General features: G+C 39.2%; 1 protein-coding gene across 6 annotated transcripts in view; it reads left to right on the top strand.

Annotated features, from left to right (window-relative positions):
- The window catches only part of DLG2 (discs large MAGUK scaffold protein 2), a 1,231,136-nt gene that overhangs the window by 790,935 nt on the left and 425,622 nt on the right, over positions 1–14,579 (top strand). For all 6 annotated transcript variants that reach the window (XR_014016293.1, XM_081239496.1, XM_081239495.1 and 3 more), the window contains one exon: positions 9,101–9,169. Coding sequence is in view for 5 of the 6 variants with exons in the window: in XM_081239496.1 (XP_081095622.1) it covers positions 9,101–9,169 (69 nt within the window). In the remaining variant the exon portion in view is untranslated. The remainder of the gene's footprint in view (positions 1–9,100; positions 9,170–14,579) is intronic.

Below are 14,579 nucleotides of genomic sequence, written 5' to 3'. Positions count from 1 at the left end.
GGTTTTTATTCTTCAGTTCGTTAATCTGGTATATCACATTTATTGATTTGCATATATTGAAGAATCCTTGCATCCCTGGGATAAATCCCACTTGAACATGGTGCATGATCCTTTTAATGTATTGTTGGATTCTGTTTGCTAGTATTTTGTTGAGGATTTTTGCATCTATATTCATCAGTGATATTGGTCTGTAATTTTCTTTTTTTTGTAGTTTCTTTGTCTGGCTTTGGTGTCAGGGTGATGGTGGCCTCATAGAATGAGTTTGGGAGTGTTCCTTCCTCTGCAGTTGTTTGGAAGAGTTTGAGAAGGATGGGTGGTAACTCTCTTCTAAATGTTTGATAGAATTCACCTGTGAAGCCATCTGGTCCTGGACTTTTGTTTGTTGGAAGATTTTTAATCACAGTTTCAATTTCATTACTTGTGATTGGTTTGTTCATATTTTCTATTTCTTCCTGGTTCAATCTTGGAAGGTTATACCTTTCTAAGAATTTGTCCATTTCTTCCAGGTTGTCCATTTTATTGGCATAGAGTTGCTGGTAGTAGTCTCTTAAGATGCTTTGTACTTCTTCAGCATCTGTTGTAACTTCTTTTTCATTTCTAATTTTATTGATTTGAGTCCTCTCCCTCTTTTTCTTGATGAGTCTGGCTAATGGTTTATCAATTTTATCTTCTCAAAGAACCAGCTTTTAGTTTTATTGATCTTTGCTCTTGTTTCTATTTCATTTCTTTCTGCTCTGATCTTTATGATTTCTTTCCTTCTACTAACTTGGGATTTTGTTTCTTCTTCTTTCTGTAGTTGCTTTAGGTGTAAAGTTAAGCTCTTTGAGATTTTTATTGTTTCCTGAGGTAAGCTTGTATTGCTCTAAACATCCCTCTTAGAACTGGTTTTGCTATGTCCATAGGTTTTGGATCACAGTGTTTTTGTTGTCATTTGTCTCTACATGTTTTTTTATTTCCTCTTTGATTTCTTCAGTGATCCATTGGTTGTTTAGTAACATATTGTTTAGCCTCCATGTGTTTGTGTTTTTTGCAGTTTTTTTCTTGTAGTTGATTTCTCGTCTCATAGCATGTGGTTGGAAAAGATGCTTGACATGATTTCAGTTTTCTTAAATTTATTGAGCCTTTTTTGTGGTCTAGCATGTGATCTATCCTGGAGAATATTCCATGTGCACTTGAAAAGAATGTGTATTCAGCTGCTTTCAGGTTGAATGCTCTATAAATATCAATTAAGTCCTCATAGTCTAGTGTTAGTTAAGGCCTATGTTTTCTTATTGATTTTCTATCTGAATGATCCATCCATTGATGTAAGTGGGGTGTTAAAGTCCCCCACTATTATTGTGTTACTGTCAATTTTCTCTTTTATAGATGTTAGCATTTGCCTTATGTGTTGAGGTGCTCCTGTGTTGGGTGCACATATTTTCAATTGTTATATCTTCTTGGATTGATCCCTTGATCATTATGTAGTGTCCTTCTTTGTCTCTTGTAACAGTCTTTAAAGTTTATTTTGTCTGATATAAAAGTATTGCTACTCCAGCTTTATTTCCATTTGCATGGAATATCTTTTTCCATCCCCTCACTTTCAGTCTGTATGTCTCTCTAGATCTAAGGTGAATCTCTAAATAAATAAATAAAGTGAATCTCTTGTCCTTGGCATATATACAGGTCTTGTTTTTGTAGCCATTCGGCCAGTCTGTGTCTTTTGGTTGGAACATTTAGTCTATTTACATTTAAGGTAATCACTAATATGTATGTTCTTATTGCCATTTTATTAATTCTTTTGTATTTCTTTTTGTACATCTTTTTTTTTTCTTTTGTTCTCTTATTTTATGGTTTGATGACTATCTTTAGTGTTATCCTTGGATTCCTTTTTCTTTTTTGTTTGTATCTATCATAGATTTCTGGTTTGCCATTACCATGAGTTTGGTTTTTTTTATAGTGGTCTGTATATATATGCGGCTGTTTTCAATTGCTGATCTCTTCATTTCAAATGCATTTTAAACACCCTTGATTTGTACTCTCCTCCCCTCACACTGTTTTTGATACCATACTTTACATCTAATTGTTTTGTGTATCCTTTAACCACTTATTGTGGATACAGATGACTGTACTACTTTTCTCTTTTAACCTCCCTACTAGCTTTGTGTGTGGATGATTTCCTACGTTTACTGTACGTTTGCCTTTACCAGTGAGCTCTTTCCTTCTGTACTTTTCTTGTTTCTAGTTGTGGCCTTTTCTTTCTTGCCCAGAGAAGTTCCTTTAACATTTGCTGTAAAGCTGGTTTGGCTTTACAACAATTCTTTTAGCTTTTGAAAGCTTTAAGTTTTAGCTGTGCTTTCCTTCCTTGGTTCTTTCCACTACACTTCTCAGAATTCCATCTGGCTGGCCTCTCTACCTCAAGAGGTGAGAGAGCCAGGCAGTTGTCACCTATAATTTCTTAGTCATGGTAGAACTAGCAGCATGCCATGTATGTAGCCAATGATACAGAAAGGATGAAACCTACTTGGTCCCAAGGGGAAGATATTTGATTTTTTTTTTAAATACCACTTACTATCACTCTCAGGTAGCTTCTAATACTGACTGCAATTACTACTTAAATGTTACTATCAGGGTATAACAAAAATTCCCTTGCATCTGTAGGTCTTAAATGTCAGGTAATTCACCATATATGTCTTAGTAGAGTAAAAGGGTAATTACATGTTGTAAAAAAGCTCTGTTTCTTCCAGATTTACATGCTAGGAGAAACTGGCTGACTTTGTGTGAGGAACACAAAAGGAGTCAATTTCTATGAGCACTTCATGGTACCTTTTGCACTTAATCTAGGTGTCACTAAACTTTTAAAGGGACATTTTTGGAATTTGGGGCAGAATATTAAAGTAATTAGTTTAAGGTAGTGGTAAATGAGATTACTGAATATTTCTTTGTTTTCATTATATGGGCCAGGTTATTGGTGAGGAAGCTATCAGTGATTCCAGTTACTCATTAATCTTGCTTAGTAAGCATCATTGATCTTTACCCAAGAAATGTTGGTACTCTCTAAACCAGTGGAAGATAAATGGTAAAGGAAAAGCTTGAATAGTTTAAACAAAAAAATACAATTAGCAAATAAGCATATAGAAAAAAAAAGGTCATTCTCATAAATAAAGAGATATTCATAAATCTGAGGCATCATTTTGTACGTATTATCAATTTTTTTTAAATTATAATAGCAGGGCTTATAAGATTGTGGTGAAACTGGCACATATACGTATGTTTTTAGAAGCAATAAAATGGTAGAAACTTTTGAAAAGTAATTAATAACATAAGTCATAAAACATAACCAAATAAATGTTTCCATTTGGGGGAATACATTCAAAGGAAATTGTCAAGTAAAAAAAAGTAATTGATATCACTATGTTCATTGCAGCATTGTTTATAATATTAAAACAACAGAAATAACCCAAATATCCATTTGTAAAAGCATGATTAAATAAATTACACCTTCAGAGTAAGTAACATTATATAACACCAAAATAATAATTATGGAAACCTTACCAGGAGTGATTAAATTATAATGTAAGGGGGGGGGGAGGAATGCAGATATGAAGTTATATATGGTCTGTGTATATATAAAATGATATGAAACACATGTGGAAATACAGAGAATCAGTAGCATAGAGTTTAAAGTACATACACTTGGCAACAAGAGGGGCTTTAGTTTGAATTCTGGCTCCATATTTGCAAGCTGTTGTTTTCTGACATGTTATTTAAGTTCTTTGTGTTTTCTTAAATATAAAATGGGGATTCTCATACTTTCCTTATAGGACAGCTCTCAGAATTAAATTAGATGATTCTGTAAAGTCTGAGACAACGCAGTGGAATAATATGTGAATTTTTTTTACTCTCTCTTATTTTGATTTCCATTAATGTAAGTTTAATTTTTTAATTGAAGTATAGTTGATTTACAATGTTGTGTTAGTTTTGGGTCTACAACAAAGTGATTCAGTTACATATATGTATATGTGAATATATATATTCTTTTTCATATTCTTTTCCATTATAGTTTATTACACAATATTGAATATACTTTCCTGTGCAATATAGTAGGACCTTGTTGTCTACCTATTTTATGTATAGTAGTTTATATCTGCTAATCCCAAAGTCCTAATTTATCCCTCTCTGCCCCCTTTTCCCTTTGGTAACCATAAGTTTGTTTTCTATGTCTGTGAATCTGTTTCTGTTTTGTAAATAAGTTCATTTGTATTTTTTAGATTCCACATCTAAGTGATATCATATGATATTTGTCTTTCCCTGTCTGACTTACTTCACTTAGTATGATGATCTCTAGGTCCATGTGGCAAACGGCATTATTTCATCCTTTTTTATGGATGAGTAATATTCCATTATGTATACATACCACACCTTCTTTATCCATTCATCTGTCGATGGACATTTAGGTTGCTTCCATGTCTTCGCTATTGTACATAGTGCTGCTATCAACACTGGAATGCATTTGTCTTTTCGAATTAGAGTTTTCTCCAGATATACACCCAGGAGTGGGATTGCTGGATCATATGGTAACTCTATTTTCAGGTTCTTAAGGAACTCCATACTGTTTACCATAGGGGCTGCACCAGTTTACAGTCTCACCAACAGTGTAGGAGGGTTCCTTTTTCCCCACACTCTCTCCAGCATTTATTATTTGTAGATTTTTTGATGATGGTCATTCTGACTGGTGTGAGGTGATACCTCATTGTAGTTTTGATTTGCATTTCTGTAATAATTAGTGATGTTGAGCATCTTTTCATGTGCCTGTCAGCCAACCCAATATGTGTCTTCTTTGGAGACGTCTATTTAGGTCTTCTCATTTTTTGATGGGTTGTTTGGTTTTTTTGTTATTGAGTTGTATGAGCTGTTTGTATATTTTGGGAATTAACCCTTGTTGGTCACATCATTTGCAATATTTTCTCCTGTTCCCTAGGTTGTCTTTTTGTTTCCTTTGCTATGCAAAAGCTTGTAAATTTGATTAGGTCCCATTTGTTTGTTTTTGCTTTTATTTCTATTGCCTGTGGGGAGTGACCTAAGAAAACATTGCTATGATTTATGTCAGAGAATTTTTTTTTTACTGAAGTATAGTTGATTTACAATGTTGTGTTAATTTCTGCTGTACAGCAAAGTGATTCAGTTATACATATATACTTTTTTATATTCTTTTCCATATGGTTTATCACAGGATATTGAATATAGCTCCATGTGCTATACAGTAGGACCTTGTTGTTTACCCATTCTATATACAATAGTTTGCATCTGCTAACCCCAAACTCCCAATCCATCCCTCCCCCACCCCGCTTGCAACCACCAGTCTTTTCTTTGTTAATCTCTTTCTGTTTTGTAAATAAGTCCATTTGTATCATTTTAGATTTCACATCTAAATGATATCATATTGTCTGTCTCTGATTTACTTCACTTAGTATGATAATCTCTGTCCATCCATGTTGCTGCAAATGGAATTATTTCATTCTTTTTATGATTAATAGTCCAGTGTTGTGTGTGTATGTATATATATATGTGTGTGTATATATACACCACATCTTTATCCATTCATCTGCCAATGGACATTGGTTGCTTCCATGTCTTGGCTATTGTGAATAGTGCTGCTATAAACACTGGGGTACATGTATCTTTTCAAGTTACAGTTTTCATCTTTTCCAGATATATGACCAGGAGTGGGACTGCTGTATCATATGCCAACTCTATTTTTTGATTTTAGTTTTTGAGGAACCTCCATACTGTTTTCCATAATGGCTGCACCAGTTTACATTCTCACCAACAGTATAGGAGTGTTCCCTTTTCTCCACACCCTCTCCAGCATTTGTTATTTGTAGACTTTTTAATGATAGCCATTCTGACCAGCATAAGATGATACCTCACTGTAGTTTTAATTTGCATTTCTCTAGTAATTAGCCATGTTGAGCAACTTTTTATGTGCCTGTTGACTGTCTATGTGTCTTCTTTGGAGAAATGTCTATTTAGGTCTCCTGCCCATTTTCTGATTGGGTCTTTTTTTTTTATATTGAGCTGCATAATATTTTGGAGATTAATCCCTTGTTGGTTGCATCATTTGCAAATATATACTCCCATTCCATAGGTTGTCTTTTCATTTTGTTTCCTTTGCTATGCAAAAGCTTGTAAGTTTGACTGGGTCCCATTTGTTTATTTTTGCTTTTATTTATATTGCTTTGGGAGACTGACCTAAGAAAACATTGCTACAATTTATGTCAGAGAATGTTTTGCATGTGTTCTCTTCTAGGAGTTTTACATAGCCAGTCTTACATTTAGGTCTTTGATCCGTTTGGGGTTTATTTTTGTGTATGGTGTTAGAGAGTGTTCTAATTTCATTTTTTTTTACATGTAGCTGTCCAGTTTACCCAGCACCACTTATTGAAGAGACTGTCTTTTCTCCATTGTATATTCTTGCCTTCTTGTTGTAGATTAATTTTGACCATAAGTGCGTGGGTTAATCTCTGGGTTTTCTGTCCTGTTCCATTGATCCATATGTCTGTTTTTGTGCCAGCACCATACTGTTTTTATTACTGTAACTTTGTAGTATTGTCTGAAGCCTGGGAGGGTTATACCTCCAGCTTTTTTCTTTTTCCTCAGGATTTCCTCAGGATTGCTTTGGCAATTCTGGGTCTTCTGTGGTTCCATATAAATTTTAGAGTTATTTGTTCAAGTTCTGTGGAAAATGTCATGGGTAATTTGATGGGGATCACATTAAATCTGTAGATTGCTTTGGGTAGTATGGCCATTTAAACAATATGAATTCTTCCAATCCAAGAGCATGGGTTATCTTTCCATTTCTTTGCCTCACCTTCAGCTTCCTTTATCAGTGTTTTATAGTTCTCAGCATATGTCTCATCTCCGTGGTCAGGTTTATTCCTAAGTATTTTTTTATGCAATTTTAAAGGGGATTTTTTTTTTACTTTCCCTTTCTGATATTTCATTGCTAGTGTAAAGAAATGCAACAGATTTCTGTATATTAATTTTGTATCCTGCAACTTTACCAAATTCATTGATGAGCTCTAGTAGTTTTCTGGTGGTGCCTTTAGGATTTTCTCTGTATAGTATCATGTCATCTGCATATAATGACAATTTTTCCTCTTCCCTTCCAATCTGGATACCTTTTATGTCTTTTTTCTTGTCTGACTGATTGCTGTGGCTGATTTCTATTAATTTTATAATGTTGTTTTTACAACAGAAAACATTTTAATAATTTGATATTGACCACCAAAGTTATAATATACTCACAAATCTACACCTTGTGGCATTGACTATATGGCTAATTGAAGTGATCTAAGTAACTAATTATGCTTATTTAGTACTAAAGAAAGCTCTCAAAATGCACACTCTGCTAAATCATATCAGTTTATTTAACACTTATGTAGCTTTTACCATGTAAGACAGACACTGTTCTAAAGACCGTATTCACTGAATAACTACCCTATGAGGAAGGTACTGTTACAGAGAACTTTAAGAAACTCAGTCAAGGTCACATTGGTCTATGTGGCAGAGCTGAAATTTGAACTCAGGCAGCCGGGCTACATGGTCCAGCTCCTCAATGCTATGCTGCCTTTCAGTTGGCCAATCAAAACACGCTTAGTGGACATAAGGGATGCTCGGCACTATGAGGGATGCCAGGAAACAAAGGATACAATCCTTAATTTGAAGAAGACAACCATTCTCTAGGCCTTAGCCATAGTCCCCAAAGTCTGCTCTCTCAACCTCAGATAAATGTCATCCATGTCACAGTTAAATGCTAGTCACAGAGAAACACCTCCTCTCACCCATAATAACAAAAGTTCTGAATGAATATCTGCAGCCTATTTGCTTGGCTATGGCAGTGTTTTCAAAGTATGTGCTGAGAAGTCTTAGAATTGTGTGATGTTGCCTCATGTTCTGCAAATATTTTACTGAAGTTTTTCTCTATACATATATTTGTATATACACACCTTCACACACTACATGTATATATAACTAATGTTACAAATAAGTTTTTAAACTAATACTACAAACTAAAATTACACACTGAAATACATTTTATTATATACTTTAATACATAGGAAACTCACAATTCATTACAATATGCTCTTGGATTGTCATTGTGCATATCTCAGAAGAAAGAGCCTCCCTCTATCTCTGATTGAAGAGTATTCTGAGATTGCAAGACAAATTCTTTCAAAGCCAAAAAAACTGTTACCATTTGGAAGGTGATATAATATGATGGTTAAGAAGAATGGCACTAGAATCAGTCTAGATACCATTTCGAGCACAGGTATTTACCACATGAATTTGGGCAAGTTTTAAACCTTCCTTACCTTAATTTCCTCATCTGTCAAATGGGACAGTACATACCTCATAGAGTTGTAAGAAATAAAGGATGTAAAAATATACTTAGAAAAGTAACTCAGGCAATAAGTACTCAATAAGTATTAGATACTACTATATATACAATATAATTTCTAGTGCAAATACTTATCTATAAAATCAGTCTTCTTATCATGCAACCAAAATAAATATGGAATTACCTTAAATTCTAATGTTGATATGCAACTGGAAATCCCATTTTTTCAAGTTTTTGTGTTATTCAACAGTTGAATTATTTTTATAAGTATTGCAGATATAAACTAATAAATTTATACTAATTAAATACTACTCCAATTTGCAAATTTGCTGATTAAAATTTTGTTAGAAAAAAATGTTCTGCATTAAAAAAATAATATATTGAATCATAGTAAAATTTGTTTTTATGCTTTATGTTACCTTATTCCAAGGGGAAAATAATTACCTCTTCCAAATATATTTATTTCTTTTCATGGCTACCCTTCATTTAGAGCTTACTTTTGAATAATACATGTTGAAATCAAATTATAAAGAAATATTAGCCCCTTATCTGGTAGAGTGTTATACTGTGGTGGATGATTCTGCTTATCACCAAAGAACAGTCATTTAATCTCTCCTGTATTTCTTCCAAGATTGATTCTTTTCATGACAATAAGACTATTAGAATGTGCAAAGATATTTTAAATAAATGATCTGTGTTTGTTTTCTCTTTCTTTTCTTGCAGTCATTCCCAGCACAGCACTACAACCCGCCAGCCTTCAGTGACTCTCCAACGGGCCATCTCCCTGGAAGGGTAAGGCGATAAGAATAATCTGGAGCCTTCTCTTAAACCAAACAGAGCACCCTCGTCACTTTGAGCATAAATTCTTTCCTTCCTTCCTCCCTCCCTTCCCACGTTACCCCTTTTTTTTCTTTCTGTTAGCAAATATCTACGAAGCTTATGTTATATATATGCCAAGCACCATGCGAGGTACTACACTGAACAAGTCAAATAAGATCTTTTCCTTCAGAGGACTCATTATCTATTGATAGTGACAGAAATATAAACACACACCTGCACATAACAGTGTAACCATCACACAGGAAATACATATGAGGGATTAATGAAGGATCCAGAAATGATATCTGACTGAGAATGGGTATCAAAGAGGGAGGGGGGAACAGGTCAGGATGGTTTCAGAGAAGATATAACTCTCAAGCTGAGAACTGAAGCATCTGTGGATATTTGCCTGACTGACAGACATTGGAAGGAAGGGTACTCCCTGCAGGAGAAAGAGCACATGCAAAACATGAACATCTAAGCAGATTTCAGATGTCAAAAGGCCACTGAGTGGTTTGGCACAAGGTGTACAAGGCAGGAAATGAGAATGGTGATGTTGGCTGGCCAGGCTTACGTGTAGAGGACTTAGTATTTTGTATTTCTAAATTCCGCAGTCAGATAGAAGCTGAAGGGGCTGAGAAGGAGTTAATATTTCCATCCACTTGCTTTATAAGTGCAACTGATTTGAGAACACTTAATTGTTTACTGTACAAAAATTAAGTCACTATTTTTCCAATATCTGTTACCAACTATGCTTTGTTCCACCCTATTTCTCAATGATAAGTAGACTTCCTTAATGGCATTTCAGTTAAAATCTCTATTATTTAGTCTCTCTATTTTAAAATCTTGTGTTTTCAGTCAAACCTCTGTCTCTCTTTCCAACACAATTAAGACTTGGGGTCCACCAACGTGCTCTGGAGCTGACAGAGGAGTGGTCTGCTCTCTCTCTCATACTGCCCTCTAGATCCTCCTTCCTCTTAGATTTCTTCTCTGGTAGAAATGAAGTTGTTTTAAAAAAAAAAAAAAGGGAAATGGCATTCCTCACATTCTCCTGTGGCACTCCTCCTTTCTGTTAGCTATCACGGGTGATGTAGCCTGGATGGGTAGAGAACCAAACATGCACCAATGCTAAGAAACTCAAGCAACTCCCCCAGCACGTGGTCCCCTGGGCGCATCAGCGATCTTTTCTACAAAACCCCCTGGCAGTAGCACACTGTAGTCCTCTGATGCACTCACCCACTTTGCCCCAGCTGCATCAATCCCTCCTCACAAGCACGTAGTCACCCTTTCTCATCTGTCCTCAGCATCTTCAACTGTGAGGCTTGCAGACATGAGTAGCATCCATCTTTCCTACCCCTCAGGTGGAACTTACTAGGGCTAGTCCTTGCTTCCTTTCTTTCTCCCTGCCTGAGATTCTCATCTTCTCTCCCCAGGGCAAGTCAGCAAACTCCATGACTAAGTGGACATCCACTTGGGAGGGAGAGGTTAGCCTTTCCTTCCTGGAACAGCATAAATTTTATAAACACTTTTCATGGGGCGCCGTTTTTGCCTTTAGCTGAGGAAATCCACTGCATGTCCGCAAACCCATGGGAACATGATTGAAAGGAATGTGACCTCTGCATGAACACTGCCCTCCCCTCAAAAGGATACCTCCTTCCCTTCCTAGTCCTCCTCTTCTGGGCAGTAAAGAACATCAAACAATTTTAGCTCCTCTGTTAAAAAAGAAAACAAAAACTGAGATAGGAGTGAGGGAGGAGTCAAGATGGCAGAATAGGAGGACATGGAGTTCACCTCTCCCCATAAGTACATCAAGAATGGAACAATTCTGACAGAGTACCTGCTGAACACTAGCAGAGGACCTCGGACATCTAAAAGGACAAGAACAATCCCCATGCAACTGGGTAGGACAAAAGAAATTTTAAAAAGACAAGAGGAAACAGGACACGACCTGCACCCCTGGGGGGGAACTGAAAGAGGAGGGGTTCCCACACCCAGGGAAGCCCCCTCGCTAGTAGGGAGATCAGCTAGGACAGAAGGGGAGCTTCAGGGGCTCGGAGGAGAGCACAGCAACCAGTCTGTGGCAGGCAGGACAGAGTAAGACCTACATGAATGGTTGGTGCCACAGCCCTGCACGTCCCAGCCTGAGACATGTGTCTGCTGGTGCGGACAGAGGCTGGGTGCTAGAACCTGGGGTTTGGAGAGCAGACCCAGGGAGGGGACTGCTGTTAGCTGCAAAGAGAGAGCCTGAAGGTATGGGAGTACAGAGCTCTACAAGCAGGAATGTTTGTGGAAGAAGCCCAGGCTGCCATTGCAGCCCCCTTCCCCACGCGCCAGCCCCTGCCTCCCTGGGCACTAGAAGGGGCTCCTGCCTGAGCAGGCTTGCACACCTCACCCTCCTTGGCCACCGCCTGCAAGAGCAGGCTCACTCACCCCCACCCCCTCCTCCACCCCACAGCCCAAGCAGGCTCACATGCCCCACCCACCGCAGCTGCCTCCTTCACCCCCACAGCCCAAGCAGGCTCACATGCCCCACCCACTGTGGCTGCCTCCTTCACCCCCGCCCACCCCAGCAGGCTGGCATTTGCCCCACCTGTTGCCGCCTCTGACCCTACCCACCTGGGCAGGCTCTGGGACAGCCTCGGGAACAGACACTGGTGGAAGGCCCACATGCAGAGGTGGGGCTGAAACCACAGCTGAGCCTCATGGGCCATGCAACTAAGGAAGAAGAGCTGAAATCTCTCCTCACAGCTGTGGGAACTGTGGATTTACACCCCAGCTGCTGGCTTTGTAAACTCAGCACCTGCAGAATATCCAAATGAATGAGTGCTCCCCCAGCTGAGATGGGTCTAGCTTTAGCAACTGTGGGTTTGTGGGCACATACACATGGGGACTAGACCGGCCCAGAATCGGAGCTGCCTCCATAGCTCCCACAGCAGGTCCTGGTGCACAATTACTGCAGTCCTGGGACCTGACTGCAGTGGATCTGTGCTGGTAGTCTGGTGAAAACAACGCCTGAAAGACACAAGGGCCAATTGCTGGCATACCCATTGTTAAGGTGGGTCTGAGAGCAGTTCCAGCAATAGTATAATTTATGAGCTAGCACAACAGGTGAAAAGTGATGCAACAGAGCACACTCACAGTTGAACAGCTCTGGAGGAGAAAAACTCAGTGGCTTCTCTCCCAGAGAGAGTGCTCCAATACTGCCTATGTCTCACTAGAGGTCAGAAACACAGCTCAGAAACAGATCTCGGGGCCTCTACTCCAACTGGAGAGCAGACCCTGCCCCTGACAGGGCAGTGACAACCTCAGAGCAAGGGGAGGCCCCCGTTCAATATCCAGTGCAGGCTCAGGTCACCACAACATCAGTCACTCCTCTTACCAAGGGGATAATGGCCAGCATACACTGAGGAAAGAGGTGGCAGACAAGCATATTAAAAGCAGCTCTAGCACCGAAAAATATTAAACCCACTTAGGCTATACAGGAACGTTCCCACATAAAAATAGCCCTACAAGGCAGTCTGAGGATCAGGCATCGGGAGAAAGAACCCCCCCACCCAGAGCATTTGGCTTTGAAGGCCAGTGGGTCCTGAGTGCAGGAGCTCCACAGGACTGGGAGAAACAGAGACTCCACTCTTGGAGGGCGCACACAAGGTTTCACATGCACTGGGACCCAGCACAAAGCAATACCTCCATAGGAACCAGGGCTAGACCTAACTAGGGGTCTTGGAGGGTCTCCTGAGGAGGCAAAGGTCAGCGGTTGCTCACTCTGGGGGCAAGGACACTGGTGGCAGAGGCCCCAGGGAACACTGATCAGCATGATCTCTCCCAGAGGTCCCATTTTTGGCACCAAGACCTGGCCCCACCCAAAAGCCTACAAGCTCCAGAGCTGGAATGCCTCAGGCCAAACAACCAGCAAAACAGGAATACAGCTCCACCCATCAGCAGACAGGCTGCCTAAAGTCATACTGAGCTCACAGCTACCTCAAAACACACCCCTTGGCACAGCCCTGCCCACCAGAGAGATGAGACCCAGCTCCACCCACCAGAGGGCAGGCACCAGTCCCTTCCACCAGGAAGCCTGCACAAACCCCAGGACCAACCTCACCCACAGGGGGCAGACAACAGAACTAAGAGAAACTATGATCCTGCAGCCTGTGGAAGGAGACCACAAACACAGAAAGGTAGACAAAATGAGATGACAGAGAAATATGTTGCAAATGAAGGAACAAGATAAAAACTCACAAGAACAACTAAATCAAGAGAAGATAGGCAATCTACCTGAAGAATAATTCAGAGTAATGATAGTAAAGATGATCAAAAAGTTCAGAAAAAGAATGGAGGCACAGACTGAGAAGATACAAAAAAATGTTTAACAAGGAGCTAGAAGATTTAAAGAACAAACAGGGATGAACAACGCAATAACTGAAATGAAAAATACACTAGAAGGAATCAATAGCAGAAAAACTGAGGCAGAAGTGAGCTAGAAGACAGAGTGGTGGAAATCACTGCCACAGAACAAAATAAAGAACAAAAAATGAAAAGAAATGAGGACAGTCTCAGAGACATCTAGGACAACATTAAATGCACCAACATTCACATTACAGGTGTCAACAAAGGAGAAGAGAAAGAGAAAGGGCCTGAGAAAATATTTGAAGATATTACAGCCAAAAACTTCCCTAATATGAGAAAGGAAGCACTCACTCAAGTCCAGGGAGTGCAGAGAGTCCCATACAGGATGAACCCAAGGAGGAATACGCCTAGACATATATTAATCAAACTGGAAAAAATTAAAGAGAAAGAAAAAATATTAAAGACAACAAGGGAAAAGCAACAAATAACATACAAGGGAATCTCCATAAAGTTTTCAGCAGAAACTCTGCAGGCCAGAAGGGAGTGGTAAAATATATTTAAAGTGATAAAATGGAAAAAGCTACAACCAAGAATACTCTGCCCAGCAAGTCTTTAATTCAGATTTGATAGAGAAATCAAAAGCTTTGCAGACAAGCAAAGACTAAGAGAATTCACCACCAAACCACGTTTACAACAAATGCTAAAGGAACTTCTTTAGGTGGAAAGAGACCAGCAACTTAATTCAACCTTGTGTATATATAGACTGCTATATCAAAACCTCATGGGGGGACTTCCCTGGTGGCACAGTGGTTAAGAATCTGCCTGCCAATGCAGGGGACATGGGCTCGAGCCCTGGTCTGGGAAGATCCCACATGTGGCAGAGCAACTAAGCCTGTGTGCCACAACTACTGAGCCTGCAAGCCACAAGTACTGAGCCCGTGCACTGCAACTACTGAAGCCCGCGTGCCTAGAGCACATGCTCCACAATGAGAAGCCACCACAATGAGAAGCCCGCACGCTGCAACAAAGAGTA

This window comes from Mesoplodon bidens (genome assembly GCF_964165515.1).
Source record: "Mesoplodon bidens genome assembly, chromosome: 7".
NCBI classification, from domain to species: Eukaryota; Metazoa; Chordata; class Mammalia; order Artiodactyla; family Ziphiidae; genus Mesoplodon; species Mesoplodon bidens.
This window is presented reverse-complemented; position numbering and strand designations above follow the sequence as displayed.